Source organism: Corylus avellana, chromosome ca4, assembly GCF_901000735.1.
Source record: "Corylus avellana chromosome ca4, CavTom2PMs-1.0".
Classification (NCBI taxonomy): Eukaryota; Viridiplantae; Streptophyta; class Magnoliopsida; order Fagales; family Betulaceae; genus Corylus; species Corylus avellana.
In genome coordinates this window covers 32,806,322-32,824,704 of record NC_081544.1, presented here as the reverse complement: position 1 = coordinate 32,824,704, position 18,383 = coordinate 32,806,322, and the positions used below count along the sequence as shown (strand labels likewise).

The 18,383-nt window shown below is 35.7% G+C and overlaps 3 protein-coding genes across 3 annotated transcripts; 1 reads left to right on the top strand and 2 right to left on the bottom strand.

The window, feature by feature from the left end:
• Positions 1–1,771: 1,771 nt before the first annotated feature.
• Positions 1,772–6,167, bottom strand: LOC132178927 (protein NRT1/ PTR FAMILY 2.13-like). The gene is made up of 4 exons (XM_059591514.1): positions 5,865–6,167; positions 5,521–5,738; positions 4,381–4,952; positions 1,772–2,953 (listed from the first exon to the last, which is right to left on the bottom strand). Exons 1-4 carry the CDS (start codon positions 6,040–6,042, stop codon positions 2,071–2,073), a joined length of 1,851 nt encoding a protein of 616 aa, XP_059447497.1. The 5' UTR covers positions 6,043–6,167; the 3' UTR covers positions 1,772–2,070.
• Positions 6,168–7,394: 1,227 nt separating this feature from the next.
• LOC132178440 (putative protein NRT1/ PTR FAMILY 2.14) lies at positions 7,395–10,483 on the bottom strand. Its single transcript, XM_059590879.1, has 4 exons — positions 10,294–10,483; positions 9,947–10,164; positions 8,754–9,325; positions 7,395–8,235 (listed from the first exon to the last, which is right to left on the bottom strand). The coding sequence occupies exons 1-4, from the start codon at positions 10,481–10,483 to the stop codon at positions 7,395–7,397; spliced, it is 1,821 nt and encodes a 606-aa protein (XP_059446862.1).
• Positions 10,484–12,889: 2,406 nt separating this feature from the next.
• LOC132179059 (protein PTST homolog 2, chloroplastic) lies at positions 12,890–18,366 on the top strand. The gene is made up of 8 exons (XM_059591685.1): positions 12,890–13,707; positions 14,133–14,298; positions 14,796–14,991; positions 15,100–15,317; positions 15,640–15,785; positions 15,869–16,016; positions 17,862–17,930; positions 18,021–18,366. Exons 1-8 carry the CDS (start codon positions 13,079–13,081, stop codon positions 18,114–18,116), a joined length of 1,668 nt encoding a protein of 555 aa, XP_059447668.1. The 5' UTR covers positions 12,890–13,078; the 3' UTR covers positions 18,117–18,366.
• Positions 18,367–18,383: the final 17 nt, after the last annotated feature.

The following is an 18,383-nucleotide window of genomic DNA, read 5'->3' as shown; positions in this document are numbered from 1 at the left end:
GAATCAGAGTCACCTACCATGTCGAATAAATTGTGACTTTGTGGTCGAGTCACGAATATGAAGCTGTTAAAAAATAAATTATTATACTATCTTATCAGTATTAATAGAGCAGGCTATTGTGAACATTAATTAACTACATATCTAATTTATGATCGACTACGACATTTGGCTTCTCACTTAATTGACATGGTTCACTAACTTCACTTGAGATATATATTTTAATTTGATTTAAATACGACCTAAAATGAGTGTAAGTACCATATGGTAATTGTGGTCATATAATCAATATAGGGATAAATTTTAATGGGAAGGCATCTATTGATATCGAGTGAGTTTCACCCAATATTTTTGTGTGTATATATATATATATATATTAATGAGATTGATTTGTCGATCAAGAAATTAAGAAGACGAAGATAAATTGACCACATTCTGTGTCTGTCAATATCATTCCGGTGGGCTGCAAAGATCCGTGAAGGCTCAAAGATGGGAAAGGGAGAGGCAACCCATGACATCCTTTAATTACATGCCCATGCAAATACAAGGAGATCGAAGGCTCCAAGCAAGCTTGATCTCAGCGGGTACAATCATTGAACCTCCCTAATCCCTTTTTTCCACTTTGATCTCATGACAAGACTTATCGGCTTTCAAATTTAAGTGGGATGTCTCTCATCCCATGCCAGTGATGCCACACCCACACCTTGGACTTCACACAACCCTATATATAAACCTTTTAGCAACAATAATTAATGGATATCATTATTTAGAAATTATTCCAATATTCTACCAAATAGATTTGTTTCCATCTCAAGCATTCAAAATTTCAACGGTTCGTTTGGAATTCAATCATTCATACTTTGTCACGTCACCGGCCACCACTTTCAAAATATGGATCAATATAATTAATACGTACCCATTGAAAATTACTCACATGATACAATTTTGTTCAATAATATTATTTAATAGACAATTATATATGAGTGTCATGTAATTTGATGACTTAGAGCATCCCCATCAAGTCTTCATATTTAACATTTCTCAAAAATTTTAACAAATTCCACAAAAAAAAAAAAAAAACATTATTTATCAAACTCTTTATCCAAAATTAAATTTAATATTTGCTTTTAACGTTCTCTTCAAATATAAAGACACCAAAAGCAAAAGCTATTTATTTTTTAATATTATTTTGGTTGTTGAAGTGGCATTTTGGTAAATTTTTCACGTGGAATCAAAGTGAGTGAATTTCATGGCAATTACATTTATTAATAAAAAATAATATTTAGCTAAAGAATATATAGAAATATTTAAAGAGTGATATTTTGTAATTTTAAAAGTGGCTAGTTAAAGAAAAAAAAAAAGTAAATTTGCAAAGTTAAATTTAAAAAATTTTAAAGAGCTTGATATGAATGCTCCTAGTAGGAAATGTTAGCCTTTGAATGATCAACAAAACAAAAGTTGATTTTTAATGTCACGCAATTTTAGTTGTGTGATAATCATATAACAGTCTACTAAATAATCAAAGTACCTAATTTCAATTATTGAATTTAAAACTAATTAATGATTGAGATTTTAAAAAATATATTCTATGATACGTAAAATTTTTAAAAAGAGTAATGTTATTTAGTAAACTGTTATACAATGATAATAACGGACAATGAAAATCAACCTTTAAAATATTTTTACAAGTACCTACAACATCAAGTAATTGTATGACAATTACATAATAGTTTACTAAATATAATTCATTATTAAAAACTTTTGCAATTTGACAAAGAGAAATGCTACTGCTATGCTCAAGCTAGCGTGGCAAGCATGCTAGTTGAACCCAGGCAGTGCATGTAGATAACATATTTAATTCTCAAGCAACCCATACTTGTTCTGCTACAAATTATTTGAATAGCCATACGTACCCTATATATTCATTGAATTCGTTATACCTAATTCCACAGCTAACATTCCAACTGGAATATTATACATACATATAAAGAAAACCCCGGCCCTCTGTTACTTATTGGGTGTCCTCATAGTAAAGCTAAGTAATTAAACACAATATTATTACGTTCGTAATATTCAAGCTTTGACCGACCGAAGCTCCACGTCAACATGGGAATTATTGTCTTGTATTTGTACAGCATTGCCCTTGTAACGATATCGATGAGCACAGTACAAAAAGTAGATTAAATTCAGGAGCCCCATCCCCGCTATAGAAAAATAGAAATACTCGAGTCTGCCAGCGTTGAGATCATTTGCCAACCAATCAGGCCGGCCATGCCCTCCGGTGACGTGGTGCACAACATTCACCAGTAAGCTACTCAGGTAGTTTGCTAGGGCAAAGGAACAGGAAAAAAGAGCATTGCCGACGCTTGTCATGTGCTCAGGAAACTGTCTGTTGAAGAATTCAATCTGCCCGAGAATATTAAACGCCTCAGAAAAGCCCATCAGAATAAGTTGGGGTGTTAGCCACATGACTGACATGGGTGCAACCCCATCGGGATGATGGTGTTTTATAGCCGAAGCCCTTCTCACCCGTTCTGTCAACCCGGCTACGACCATTGCCAGAATCGAAAAAACAATCCCTATTCCGATTCTTTGGAGAAGCGTGATCCCGCCTTCGTGTTTCGTGATCTTTCGGAGGACGGGTACGAGGATGCGGTCGTAGAACGGGAGCCATAGTCCTACTGTGATGAGTGATATGACTCCTATTGAACCGGCTGGGATTTGGAAGCGGGGGCCAAGGTGGCGGTCCATTTTCATGGCTTGAAATACAGTAAATGTTCCTTGTTGAGTCATGGTCATGAGGCTAATGATACCGGCAGACCATATTGGGATGATTCTAACTAGACATTTAACCTCTTCCACCTGCTGGATGCTGCAGAGCCTCCATTGATCCGAACGACTACCATCTGCCGCCTTTAGTTCACCCACTTCTATTATGGCAGCTTTATTTAGGAATCTGAGAGAAATAAATAAATAAACCCAGTTATTCCATGTAAATTAAGTACTTGAAATAATGTATATTTTATCTAAGAAAGTTAATATATTACTTTTAATTAATTTTTATTGAATAAAACAAATCAACAATTAACTGAAGAGTAGTATGATAAAATTGTTGGACGAATGTTATACTATAAAATATTTTATTTATTAAAGAAAAAAGTGTCACGTTCAAGGTGCATTATTGGCATGACGTAAGACAGTGACCCCCAACAAAAATCAACTAAAAGCATGAATGCTCAATTATTATCTGACATCAGAGGTTCAAATAATCCAAAATGGATCAAGCCACCTCGATTCTAGCATTTGGAATATCGATGTTATGCTGTGTTTGGTAAAATGGATTAACTTAGATATTAGTTGATGATGTAGATTAATGTAAAAAAAAAGTAAAATATTTTATATAAAAAATGAAAAAGTTTTATTTTGTAGTAATTTTTTTATTTGAATAATAATAAAAAGTTAATAATATAATATAAAAAGTAAAAATATTTTGATGTTAATTTAAAAAAATTTAAAATGATGTGTTTAACCTTCACCGACCTTTTATGAATAGCATTAAAAAATTTCTCCTTTGGTTTTTTTTTTATGTTTTACAAAATAAAAATGCTCTTCGATCGCTAAGAGCAGCGGCAAACTAAAAATTTGTGTTTGGAAGGACAAAATTCTAAAATAAATAATTTAAAGAGTCAAAAATTAAATTTTATAATTTTTTATAATTCTTTTTTTTTGTTTTTTTTGGGAGACCCCAAGGTTCAACGTGGTTCCCGTCCCCGACTGCGAGGATATTATCACAACTATAGGTTGATAACTTTTACTTTTCACACATTTTCCTATAAATATTTAAAAAAAAAAACAAATGAGCTTAATTCTTTAAGTCAAGGTTGTCACATGACACATTTGTGTCTTCTCCAATTATGGAAGTGCAACCAATTCTGTCCAACGAGCCACAATAGGTCAAAGGTAGTTGTGATATGGTCACATTATCACTACTTATTTTTTAATTCTTATATTATTTAATTTTTGTTAGTAAAAAATTAACTTTATATTTATTTGTATCTTTCTCAAAATAAATATGTTTAATATTTATCCATCTAAAAATACAACAAAACAAAGTTTTTAGTTGGCTTTTAAAAAATATAATTTGAGTAGAGAAATATTATAAACTCCCAATTAAACTCATAACACTAAACACTATCATTAATTCAAAATTTAAAAATGTGCATCTCACCAAAAATCCTTCACAAATCGTTATAAATCATACCTAATCACTTTTTTTTTTTTTTTAAAAAAAAAAGCTTTTAAACCCACTATCAACCATACCTAATCGTTCATAAATAACAGATATATATATACATATATATATATATATATATATGTTGTTACCTGAATTGGTCGGTGAGAGGAAGCTTTGTCATTACAACCCCTTTCAAGGGAGGATCATAAAAAAGTCCGTTTAACTCGCCGTCGGCTGGAAACTCAATCCGGCGCTTCCTATAAGCCGCCACAAGAACTTGCATAATGCCGGAAAACGGGCTTCCCTCAGGCTCCACATGCACATAAAACTTTGTTCCGATGAAGAATAAGATAATCGAGAAGAACATGCACACAGTGGGAATCCCGAAGCCCAATACCCAGCTGACAGAGTCTTGGATATAAACCACTACAGTTTGAGCGAGCAACAAGACCACCGTGAATGAGGTGTAGTACCAATTGAAGAAGCTGTTGATCCCCTTTTTCCCTTCATCTGTGGTTGGATCAAATTGATCCGCACCAAACGGAATGCTGCATGGCCGAACTCCGGCGCCGCCTATCGACAAAAATCCTAGTCCCATTATTAAAATACCCAGTTGAGCTTTGGTGGGACCTAGGCATTGACCCAAGACTTTCTGCTGTTGTGTGCACGGTGGAGGAAGGAGCTCCGGTATCCAAGCCGTCAAAGTCACCGTCACCATTCCCTGTCGATTGCATGACGTTGGTAAAAATTATTTACCGCTGCTGGAATGATGAAAGTAACATTTGATAGAGATGCTCGGCACGATAACATATGCAAAAGATAAAATAACATAAATATTTACTACCCTGATCGCCTAATTAATTAAACATTATAGAAATCACGCATTCACTCAATTTTATTCAAAGCAGAAGCCATGCATTAGAAAACTTGAAAATTGGCTCAGCACTGTCACTGTTCAATCACCTCTTGGGGGGATACGTGACTACGTCAAATCATAAATCACAGCATGCGCATGAATTGACCTAACAATTAAATTTGGCCTTATTGATCATGCTTATGACATCAATATATCCTCAATTATTTGATTGAAATCGGTTTCCACAATTTGGGAGAGAGCCACCACGACCATTAAATCCAACCAGACCAAAAACAAAAACGGAAAAGAAATTTGAAAAGGAAATCTACAATATATATATACATCGTTATGAACTGATGTTATCACCACGTTCCTCAAAATTATGATTTTAATGGAAGAGAGAAGGGAGGGGCATATATGTATACATATATACCAGAAGTAACGCGAAGGATGAAAAGGCAATTGTCCGGAACTTGCCGACATAGGCATCAGAGATGAAAGCGCCCACCAATGGCGCAAAATTGGACACACCGGACCATATGTAAATAACATTGGAAGCGGAAACCTGATCCATGTGGAGCTTTTTCACCAAATACACCGTAAAGTTTGCCAACAATCCAAAAGTAGCCAACCTTTCAAACGTTTCATTTCCTGCAATCCAAAAAAACGCCAAAACCTTTCCCGTCAGCTACATACGTACTTTACAAGCCTGCTACAAATTAGAGGGGAAAAAAAATCGTTATTTTGTGCGTGTGTTTGTGATCGGGAGAGAGATACCCAAGATGAAGGGCATAGCCCTCCATCCACCCGGCTTTCTTTTGGTAATTGTAGCTGATAAAACTTTGTCATCTCTTGCCCTTTGTTCTTGTTGGGACGATGGTTTTGACGATATTGACCATGAAGGCATGTGGAAACAGTTGGCCCTGCAGCATAGCCTTTTACCCTCAAGTGCCATTTTCTTTCTCTGCTCAGCTTCAATTTGAGCCAAAGAAATTTGGCTCTCGCACACCTATAAATAAAGCAGAAGGGAGAGATAAGGAAGGGGGTGGATGATTGATTAATGGCTAGCTCATGACGAAATGCAAATGTGTCGTGTCATAAAATTTCTAGGACAAAAGATCGACGTGTGTTATTTTCAGTCCACTCTCAACAATTCCAGCACATGCACAGAAGGAAGAGTACTAATGGTGTGTTTTTACTTGGGCCTACTTTAATTTGTTTGTTTGTGGACATGGGAATCCGACCATTGGATCCATAATCCTGTATTAACATCTATCTCAATTCTCATATTGTATCTCAGCGACTCCCGTCACTTTTTCGGTTTGATCTGTCATATCGATCTTGTCGGAAACAAAAAAACAAAAAAACAAAAAATCTTATTGGCTAGAAGAGACTCTCATCTTAATGATCAAAGAGTTGATTTAATTTGATGGATGCAAATATGGAAACTTGGCCAAATTAAATCCCACCAACCAAATGAAAATGATCGTTTAATCCAAATACGTAGAATAATTAAGAGATTTAGCTGCCTAGTTTCGTGTATATGTAGAAATTCATTTAGAAAATATATATATATTTTCTTCTTCGATCTATCTCTATTTTTACATCTCAATTGAAAACCATGGCCCTTTACCTCCCAAACAGTTTCGCTTTCAAGTGATCTCATTATATATATAGTGTTCGATCAAGTCATCCTCAATTATTATAAGATCTTAACTGATATCATATATGATCTCAAAATGTGATGAATATAAAATGAAGGAAATAGAAAAAGACACAAAGATTAAGGTGATTCGACATATATCTTACATCTACACATTAAAGCCTCAATAGGCTACATATTTCCTTGATTATATAATTTCAGTACAAAACTCTATTTATAAAGCTTTACATGTGATTTGAAATATTTTAAATACAAAAATATCGCTTAAATCAGGATTAACAAATCCCTTATTTTATATATGTTCCAGAGTAAATGATATATAATGTTTTATAAAATATCGTATATATACTTGAAAATAAATAGAGAAGATGTTGGCCTACTTGTTCCCTATTTTTCCAACAAGGAATTAATAATGGGTGGAGAACGGTTGGAACACGTTCAATCGCTTCTTTTAAAATGTGTAGGAGCAAATAGTTTCTTTGGAATAAATTCCACAAGCGTTATCATGAGAACCATACATAAAAATTTAAAATAAAAAAAAATCCAAAAGTCTTAATCCTAATTAATTCTGAGCTTTTATATATAGATTAGTCTAAGTAATTTCAGTTGTTGATCAAAATCTTCCAATCTTAGACAGGGTCTTCTTAGACCTTTACAATGGCCTTGTAACGATATTGACGAGCACAGAACAAAAAGTACACAAAATTCAGCGCCGCCATTCCGGCTATGAGGAAGTAGAAATAATCCAATCTGCCAACATTAATATCGTTGGTCAGCCAGTCAGGCCGCCGGCCGCCATCCTTTCCGGTTACATTATGCACAAGATTCACCACCAAGCTACTCATGTAGCTTGCTCCGGCAGATGTGAGATAGAACAGAGACGTGCCTATGCTTCTCATGTTTTCAGGAAATTCCTCGTTATAAAATTCAATCAGTGCAACTGTGTTGAACACCTGACAAAGACCCATTAGGATTTGCTGCGGTGCTAACCACATGACACACATGGGTGCGACCCCATCAGGCCCAGCGTGCGACTCTGCCAAAACCCTTCTCCTCTGTTCAACAATTCCGGCAACCGCCATTGTCAGAATCGAGAAAACGTTCCCAAATCCTATTCTTTGGAGAGTCGTCATCCCCTCTTCACGTTTTGTATATTTTGCTATTGCGGGTTGTAGAATGCGGTCATAGAATGGAAGCCATGTGCCTATTGTGATAAGTGATATGATACTCAGTGAACCGGCCGGGATTTGGAAGTTGGTACTTCCTATGTTCCGGTCCATTTTCAAGGCTTGTGACACGATGAATGTTCCTTGTTGTGCCATGGAAATGAAGCTGATGATGCACGATGTCCATATTGGGACAACTTTTACTAGGCATTTTGCCTCTTCTACCTGTTGGATGCTGCAATGTTTCCATGGATTTGTACAAGAACCATCCTGTTTCACTTCCTTGTCGGCGCCTATCAAAGCTGCTTTGTTCAAGAACCTTGGAAAGCAAATCATTTAAATCACCATTTATTACATAAGTTGATAAAAAATAATATGGGTAACTTTACTTTAAACTTCTAAATTATCAGGCTATTTGATAAGTCCTCCAAACTTCAAAACCTCTAAATTTAAACCTCAGAACTTTCAATTACAATTAATTTGAACCTCTTCTTCAAATTTTAAACATTAAAAATGAAACAATGACGTTTATACCCATGACTTTTTTTATAAAATTTCAAATTTGTCCTTAATTCTAAATTAAAAATTAAAAAAAAAAAAGTAAAAAATAAAATAAAAGATATTTTGGTTTTTTTTTAAATATTGCCGTTAGAAGTTAATAGCTAAATCTAACGAAAAAATTCAAATTGAGAGGCTTTAAAGTTTGGAAGACTTGTCAAATCACATAGTAATTCAAGAATATAAAGTGAAGTATCCCAAAATAATAAATGTAATCATTTAATCAATAATTTAACACTATAATATAAAAATTTCAAAAGAAATGACATCAGTAATTACCTTAACTGTTGGGTGAGGGAGAGCTTTGAAGCTACACTTTCCTCCAATGGAGGATCGTAGAAAATTCCAACAACCTTTCCATTAGCCGGAAGCGTAAGTCGGCGGTTCTTGTAAGCTGCTATAAACACCTGCGTAATGCCAGAAAACATGGTGCCCTCTGGTTTCACGTGCACGTAAATCTTTGTTCCCGCAAATAGTAAGATAATTGCGCATAACATCAGCACCGCCGGGATCCCGAACGCCAAGGTCCAGCTAACGGAGTCTTGGATATAGACGACCAGAGTTTGGTTGATCAACATGATCACTGTTTGTGTGGTGTAATACCAATTGTAGAAGCTGGTGGTTCCTTTTCTTCCTTGGACAGTGGTTGAATCAAATTGATCGACGCCAAAGGGAATGCTGCACGGCCGGATTCCGCCAGAGCCTATGGCTAACCCGCTTAGGCCTACAACTAAAACGCCCAGTTGGGCTTTGGTGTACACATTACATTGGCCCGGCTGTTGCTCTGAAGCTATGCATGGCGGAGGGCGCAGTTGCGGCACCCAGGCTATTAATGTTACTATCACCATACCCTGCAATATTTGACTATCCATTACAGTTTTTTATACTACTTGCAAATTCGACATGATTTTTTAGGCTTGAATGGTATTATTTATTTAATTAAATGGATTGAATTAAAATATTTTTCAAAATATTTTATTCATTTTTTTTTTCCTAATCAAATAAGGGAAAGAGGGTTAAACAGAAAATGCAACAAAAATACAAAGATTGGTTCAAAAGAATCAAATAGTAGGTAATGGTTTCATCTATGATCCCAGAAAAACCATAAACAAGCCAAGTATTTTCCTAGGCCGCACAAGGTGGTATTAAAATGCACAAGAAGTCAGTGAAGAGTCTTATACAATAAATGCAACAATCACTGTTAAATGATTGTTGCGGGGATGGTGCTGTAGAGAACCGAGATGGAGCTGTTGAAGGACAACCACCAGCATCAAAAGACTCTCCCACAAGATCAAACCACTTCAAAACAGGGAGATTGTAACCCAAAATAAGTAATACAGCTAAACAGAGAGTATATAAAATACAGGAAAACAACGTATCATATTTTATTCATTTATTTGCAAGTCTTCGGATCATATGTTACCGATCGAGTAAATTCTGAAATTTTTTTTTTAAAAAAAAAGCGTACGTACCGCGAGAGATGCGAAGGATCCGAAAGCAATGATCCGAAATTTGCCAAGATAATTATCAGCAATTAAGGCACCAATTATGGTCGCGAAATTGGAGGCGGCGCTCCAAATGTTGAGAATGTTTGCAGCGACCACCTGCTCCATCTGAAACTCCCTCATCAGATACACCATGAAGTTTGCCGTCAGCCCATACGTTGCCAACCTCTCCATCGTCTCGTTTCCTGCAATATATATACACGCATTTTCCCAAGTGGCTTCCTTAATTATGTGTGTGATAATTAAGATCAAATCCAGACCGACGATCATGTTTTTATTGATCAAAACAAACGGAGAGAGAGAGAGAGAGAGACCTAAAATGTAGGGCATGGCCTTCCATCCGGGCTTTGTTTGGTCTGACAAATGGACTCCATCTTCTTCCACCAACTTCTGTTCTAGTGAAGATGGCTCCGAGGATGACGAACAGTATGAACGAACACGTGGACTTCCACAGCAGCAAGCCCATAAGGAGCTTCCCCATTTCCTCTCATTCCGTGCCACCATTTTTTTTCCAGGGAGGGATGTATCGAGTGTGTATTGGGGAAGCTTTCTTTCAATGGTGTTCTCCTATAAATGTGTCCACCAAGCTCTTCCACCCAGACGTACGTGTACGTGTCTATCATGCATGTATCATTCTTTCAAAAATATCCGTTTCGGGACCCACTTCCACATCAGGCATATGGTTGAATCTCATGCATATTGCTTTGCAAAGGATTTCCGTTAAAATTAATTTTATTTTAGATAAGTAATCCCAAATCCAAAACCCTCCATTTTTTTTAAAGAGCCTAAGTTGTTAAATGACATTAATTAAGTATCTGAAGATTTGGATTTGCCTTTGTATTAACTGATTTTCAATAATTTTCTAACTAAAATAAGAGAACTAAAACTAATGAAAAATGGAAAGAATGGGCTCAAGCCCATTCTGGCATCATGAAAAATGTAAAAGTTTAATGGACATTATAGCGAAGTTCTTTTACAAATTACATTGTGCAAAAGAATCCTTAGAATCCCTAAAATCCCTAAATTAATTTATTAAATGTGCATTTTAAATAAACCGAATTACAAAAAATGCTTCGTTTGGAAATGTGTGTGAAAAAATGTGAAGAAAAAAAAATCACGTTTTAAAATTGCATATAAGGATGTGCATTTTAAAAACGCACAATTTTAAAAGTTGAATCACAATTTTAAATAGTTAAACCAAACGGACCCTTAATTTGATAATTAAATTCTTAGCATGCTAATTAGGATTGGATCTCTCATAACTAAAGTATTCAAGCAGAATCTCGCATCACATAAATTTTAATTTAAGCAAGCGAGTATGAAAGACAAATCTTACTTAATTAGCGATTAACCCAAATGGTAAAAAAGTATAAAGAAGTATGGAAAAATTTTAACTTTTAAATCAATCAGGAAAAATAAAAATGTTAAATCATAATATAGTAAGTGTTATAGACTCAGAAATCCATGGCCATAATTAATTTGTTTTATCCTATGGCAAGTAACACTTGAAATTCGATACCTTTGCAAAGGAAAGAGAGAGAGAGAGAGAGAGATTTCATTTTATTTTTATGGGCTACGAAATGGGCTAGCTAGTAACACTAGAAATTTTATTTTTAAAAAACATATAATTTAAATAAAATTTTAAAATTTTGGAGGCATTGGTTTTGAAACGAAATGGGCTAGCTAGTAACCCAAGCTTATATGGGCTACCAGGGGCCAGGGCTGGAGCGGAACCAGGCCGACGAAAAGTATTTCATTGTAATCCAACTTGGGCTGCCTCAAGTTTGCTCACACGAAGGGCCGGATAGTCCTAGTAGGGCAGATTTTTTTTTTTTTTTTTTTTTTTTTTTTGGTTTTGAAACGAAATAATATATATATATATATATATATATATATATATATATATGAACTAATTTATATTACATTAAAATAGTATCTCAATCTTATGCACTGGAAATTTCTTAGTCCTATAAAAATGACGTAAAAGCACTGGCATTGTGTTTCAGGAAAAAAAAAAAAAAAGATGGGAAGAATTTGACAAGGAAATAAAGTGAGCGCTTTACTTTGCCGCCTTCCCGTGGCAAGGCAACGTGGATGATGATGGAAATGGAATCATTTTAAGTGATGGAGGAGGAAAAATGGGATTATGATTGCATAATTCGTGTCAGATTCCATTTTGTTCAAACAATCGGGTGTCCCTTCTTGTGGGACAAGCAAACTTAATTTGTCATAATCACAGTTTTGGTGCATGTCATTCACAAGTACGAACGATGCTTGGAAACCTTCCTATCAATACTCTTTGTGTTGAGCTGGCTCAATTATTCAAACTTCTTTCAATATATACACACATACACACAAGTATGAGTAATTTTAAAAATTATTCTTGTATCTCCTTTGAGTCTCTCTAAAAATAATGTGTCTATTTAAATTATTATTTTGATCAAAATTTAATAATGATCAATTATAAGCTAAATGGTAATTTTAATAGCTACATCATTCTTAAAGGGACTCAAGAGAGATACAAGAAGGACTTGTAGCATTACTTACACAAATATTTATATTTATACACAAATGTTATTTTTTCTTCTTGTGTCAAACTTCGGTCCATCTCCTTAAATTTACCATTAAATTTATAAGATCCGTCGTAAAGATCTAATTGTGAATTTAAAAAATAGTTGAAAAAAAATTGGAAGAATAGCATGTATTATATTTATATCCAAACTCACAAGATTCTTTCGCTTTGATTTTTTCTCTTCACTTGACAAGTTTTCAATTTAATAAATAAATTTAGTATTCTCTCATATTAAATTAATTCACATATTGTCACCTTGACATACATCACATAAAGCCGAACACGCCATTTAATTTAGTGGCTTTCTCTCACTTTCCGCGCCCAAATACCCTAAAAATAGCAATAAAAAAACACACAAAGAGACAATAATCTAAAAGCTATTCAATTCAATGCGCGTTACGCTTCCCAGTGGTATTGTTCGTTGCTTGGCCACCTATCTCTGCCTTTTCTTTCGCCTCGCGCCTCTTTTGCTCTTAATCCTATCTTCGCCTTCAGACCCCCAACGTGTTCGACGAAATGCCTGAGCCATGCTCTCCCTCACTACCTCTTCAAATCACCTCGTCATCTTGCACTGCTCGCTCCCACGTTTGAGCCCTCGCTCTCACGCCCTCCCCTCCATTCTCTTCGTTACTGATTCGAGAAGAAGAAGAAGAACGAAAAGAATACAGAAACTGTTTGTGCCTTTGAGTTTTGGCACGGTGAAGGAGAGCTGCGGTTCTGAGTTACGGTTTTCCCAGGTTTTGTGCAGTGGTGGTGGACCTGGTAGTTGTTCTGGGTTCGCGAGGAGGTGTTTGAACTGGGATAGCGAGGGGGATTTTGATTTGGAGGCGGATATTTTGGAGTTCATGAAGGAATCGAGGAACCCAGGAGCGTTTCCCGGCAAGAAAGAGCTGGTTGAAGCTGGGAGGATGGACTTGGTGGAGGCTATTAAGAACAGAGGTGGTTGGCTCTCGCTGGGCTGGGATTTGAGTGACGAGGAGGAGGAAGAAGAGATGGTCCAAGAGAATGTTGCCGCTAGGGTTTCGAATTCTTCCTCAGCGGACAACGAATTTGGTAGTGTTTTTGATTCGTTGGGCGATGGAATTCGGAGCTCTGGGATGGTTTCTTGTTTTTCAGGAAATTCTTCTCAGTCAGCCTCGTCGTCTGGTAGATCACTGTGAGGCTTCTTTTCGTTTTTTCTTTTTCTTTTTGTTTGCAAATGTTATGTACAATGAAGAAAGGCTTTTAGTTTGGAGCTCTTAAAAGGGTTGTCTTTAGCAACTAAGCTCGGATTATGCATTCTTGGCTAAATTTGTTCAATTTTTAGACTGCTTGAAATTTGAATAAGCTGTTGCGCATGTTGATTCTTTATGCTTCAATGACGTTCCTTCTACCCCTGTTTTGCATTATATATGTTCACTGATGCTTTGCTTTATTTGTGACTAACCATATGAAAAGCAAGTCTTTGGAATCTTAGAGTAGTCATGTTAATCACAACCTGTTATAAGATTCCATATCTTTGTGTTTTTATCAAACCCTTGGATTTTTAGCGACCAAAGAAATCATGCCTTTCTTGGGATTTGACTCATGATATTTTCATAGGGAAACGGCAACAGAGGATGAGTCTGGGATTGAGGGTATATTGAATCGATTGGAGAAACAAAGAAATTTGACTTTTGGGGTTGGATCGAAAGAGAAAGGAAATGACTCTCAGTTTCCAATTAATCGTGGTAAAGATGACTGGCAACCTGGAACCTTGCTAGATACGGTATGTCAGTTTTGTTATGTTTTAAGTATCACTGGTGTTTTCTCGAGGTGTGATATTTAGTTGAAAATTGGTGCACTGCTCGCATTTCTCTGCGTTTCCAAATTGCTCCTACAAATTAAATTATGCCAAGAAAAGTTGCTTGTCTTTGTAATATGTTTGAGATATTCGGATGTTAGAATTTTAATTATGGTTTAGTACATTTGAGATACCTTTGCATAACATGATTCCAAAGCATAAGAAAAATTTTATGTAACCACAATATAGTGGCCTTCTCAAAGACACATTATTGAGGTTGTGCCCTGGAAAAATATTAATAACCTTTTAGTAAAAACTCTGGTTCATGGCCTCTTTCAGTTGGAGATATTTTCGTGATAATAAGTTGATGCTAGATTTCATTTCCTTTGCTTGTAGAAATTATGTTTTTTTTTTTTTTTTTTCTTTTCTGCTAAGTAGAAATGTCTAAATGATAATGTGCGGTGTTTGTTACATTGTAAAAGGCAGTCGCTAGACTGGAGAGAAGCGGTAAAATGGCTTCTTTAGGTTCCAGTAATCACAATTACAATGATTTTGGGGGCAAGCTTGGCCAGAACAGATCTTTCTTTGATGTTGATGGTTTTAGAAACTCAAGGAAGCCAGACATGTGGAGAACTTGGAGCATTCAGAGGGCTGGCTTTTCTGATGCCAATTTTGAAGGTTTTTTTTTTTTAAATAATAATAATAATAATAATTGTCACAAATTTCAGGTTGCTTCACAGTTCCCCAAGCTGGATTAACTGATCAAATTTTGTTAACAATGTACAGCTGCTGAAATTGCTCCCCTTGAAACTAGAACTGGAGGCGAGATACTTGAAATAAGAGAGGTTCCTAGTGAACCTTCAAACACAGGGAAAGAATTGAGCCCTTGTCACAAAGACATTAACCACAATGAAATACGAAGTCGCCTTCAGCACCTGGAGTTACAGCTTTCCTCTGTACTTCACACCTTGAGGTTGAATGCTGATGAAGCTATGTCACAGAAGGTGAGTGGTAACAATGTTTCATTATGACCAATCCTCCAAATGGTCGTTGAATTTCAATGTTAGAAATTTATTATGTTGATTCTGTTTAATGATTTATCAGGTTGGATAGATGGAACTTTTAGGTGTTCTTGCTGTGTATGAATTTTTCTTTCTTGAAGAAAGAGATAAAGCTTTAAACTTACAAGCTATTCTTATTTTCTCAGTTTGAGAAGATTCAGCTATGCATTCACTTTCTCTAGAAAGCATTCTCATACTATGACTGTAGTTTCAACATGGGGAATTTTAGATCATCTTCTAAATTCTGCTTTGTATTCTTCACTAGGATCGTGAAAGCTCCTCTGAGGAGTTGCGGAAGCTTTCTGATGCTTGGGAGTTCCAGGAAAATGAGATCATGAATGCTCAGGACAGATTACGGTCAATACGTGCAAAGTTAACAGTAATAGAGGGAAAGATGACCCTGGCAATAATGTATGCACAATTTCTGGTCATTTACCAACATATATATATTTCTAAACTATTGTCAATGTCACGATCTTATATTCTTTTTGCAGTGATGCTCAGAAGATGGTGGAGGTGAAACAGAAGAGAATTGATGATGCTCGTAGAGCTTTACGACTTCTTCGTACTACTTGGATAGTTTGGCCCAATTCAGCCTCAGAGGTGCTCTTAACTGGTTCATTTGATGGTTGGGCTACCCAGGTTTGATCTCATCTCGCATTGGTCTGTTAGTTGGAATTAAAATTAATGGTTTTGCTTCTTACTACCAAAATTTTGTTTGGCAATTACCATCTGCATTGTAATTTAGTGCCTCTATTTTGTTTTCTGGCTATCTTAAGATGTCATATTGCTTTCATCATAGTTCCTCGTATATATAATTTTTAGCTAGAGAGAGTACTTACAATAGTAAGTTGGTTAAGATTCTTACCTAGAAAAAAGAAAAGAAAAATGTAAATTACATTTTCCCTCCACAAACTACCACCCTTGTATCATTTACTTCCGCAAGCTTTAATTCAATGCAACTTGGACCTTATTTTGAGGTTTTGGTTTCAGTTTGCCCCTTCTTATCGAAATCAGTTATTAAGTTGGACAAAAAAATGTGCGAAAAGACTAAATTGTACTTGGCATGAAACAGGATTCCTTTTTTCACATAAAGAGGCGATTTAGTTATTTCACATATTTTTCCATCAACTCGAGTTGATGTTGACGGAGGGCCTAATATGATGCCAAAACTTCAAAATATGATCAAACTTGTATTGAGTTAAAGTTTATGAGGTAAGTTTCGTATGGATGGTAATTTTTGTGGGAAAAGTGTCATTTACCCAAAAAACAGAAAGTTCGCTTACATTGGTTCAATCCTCTACACTAAAATCACTGGCCTAGAGTGGAGGAGAGACTTGGTTGAAGTTGAAGGACTTACAGGGGCAGCAAATTTATGGTTAGAGAGTGGATATGGTGTATGATTTGGTGAAATTCAACGGAGTAGGAATGATGGACAAAATGGGTCTGTATAACCAGACCAAATTAGTTGGAATAAGGGTTTGTTGAACTTAATTTAATTGGTTAAGCATCTGCAAATGATGTAAGGTATTGAAATGCCCTGGTCCATTCTTGGGTTGCATAATAATTGTTCATATTAATAAGCTAGAAAATAAAGCTCATATTTCATTAGAATTTGGTGAACAATGAGATGTGGTTCTGCACTAGAGTGTTGTTATTACAAACATAAATAGAACCTTAACAAATTTCTCCAGGAGTGATGGATGGAGGAGCATTAGTACTAGACCATGTTTTAAGTTGCAAGCTGCAATAGTGCTAAGTGGACAAAGTAATATATTATTTGTTGAGACAGGTATACTGAATTTTAATGTCATACAGGACAGATTTCTCTTAAAGGTCCAGAACTATCCAAATACATGCACCATTCTTTCAAAATCTTCATTTATCGTGTGTATGCGTGTTCTAATAATTTACTGCCAAGGGACTGCCTTGAATTACCGAGTTTTTGCTGCCCTTTCTTGTCTGGAAAGAAAGGTTATATATCTAGTACACTTGAAATTGTGGATGCAACTAATGATGGGGCTAGCTTTCTTGCAGTAGGTTTGCCACCTAGTTGCGACTCTTTTTAAGGATAGGACTTTTGATTAGTTATGGATAATTAATCTTTCTAGTTTGATCACTACAATCATCAGCATCGAAGATGTGAAGGAATTGTGCATGCTTTTTGCATTTGTGAAGAAGATTACACATTTCTGCAATAATATTTGCTCTGCTACGAAATTGTGTTTAGTTTATTATGTCAGGAATTTATAGGATTCAGTTGTAAAGAATGGCATTGTTCAATTTCTTCACCTTCATTTAAAAAGACTGCCTGTGATCATCTTTTTTTCATAGATTATGCATTTCAATTGCCATATTACAGGATTTTCAACTTGCTCCACTAGTACAAACCTTTTTTCTGCTTGCAGTGACAAAAAGACAAGTGAATGGTGCTTTTGAGATGCTTAACATTGACAAAAGATGTAAATTATGGTGCTATTTTTGCAGAGGAAGATGGAGGAGTCAAGTTCGGGTGTATTTTCTTTGTGCCTGAAGTTGTACCCGGGCAGATATGAGGTTGGTGTGTCATATTTATCAACTTGGTTATAGTTTCAGATTCGCACTGCTCCTGTTTAGATGATGAGCCTCGTACGTGTTATCTTACAGATCAAATTTATAGTCGATGGTGAATGGAGAGTTGATCCCTTACGTCCTGTCGTCAATGACAACGGATATGAGAATAATCTGCTAATTATCACATGAAGCTACGCCAGAAGCCAGAAGCATGCAGCAGTAGTGGTACTTGTAGCTGGGCCTTTTCTTTTCTTTCTTTACCTCTTTGTAAACAGAGACTGGGTAGCTCATGATTCTTTTATCAGAGGATTAGTATATGCAACTCTGTTAGATTTTTTTTTTTTTTCAAATGGGTGGTTGTTTTGCCGATGTTTACTGATGTGTAAGACACCTGTGTGTAACACCAAGTGATCTAATTCAATCATATAACTTGTTGAAAAAAAAAAAAAAAAAAAA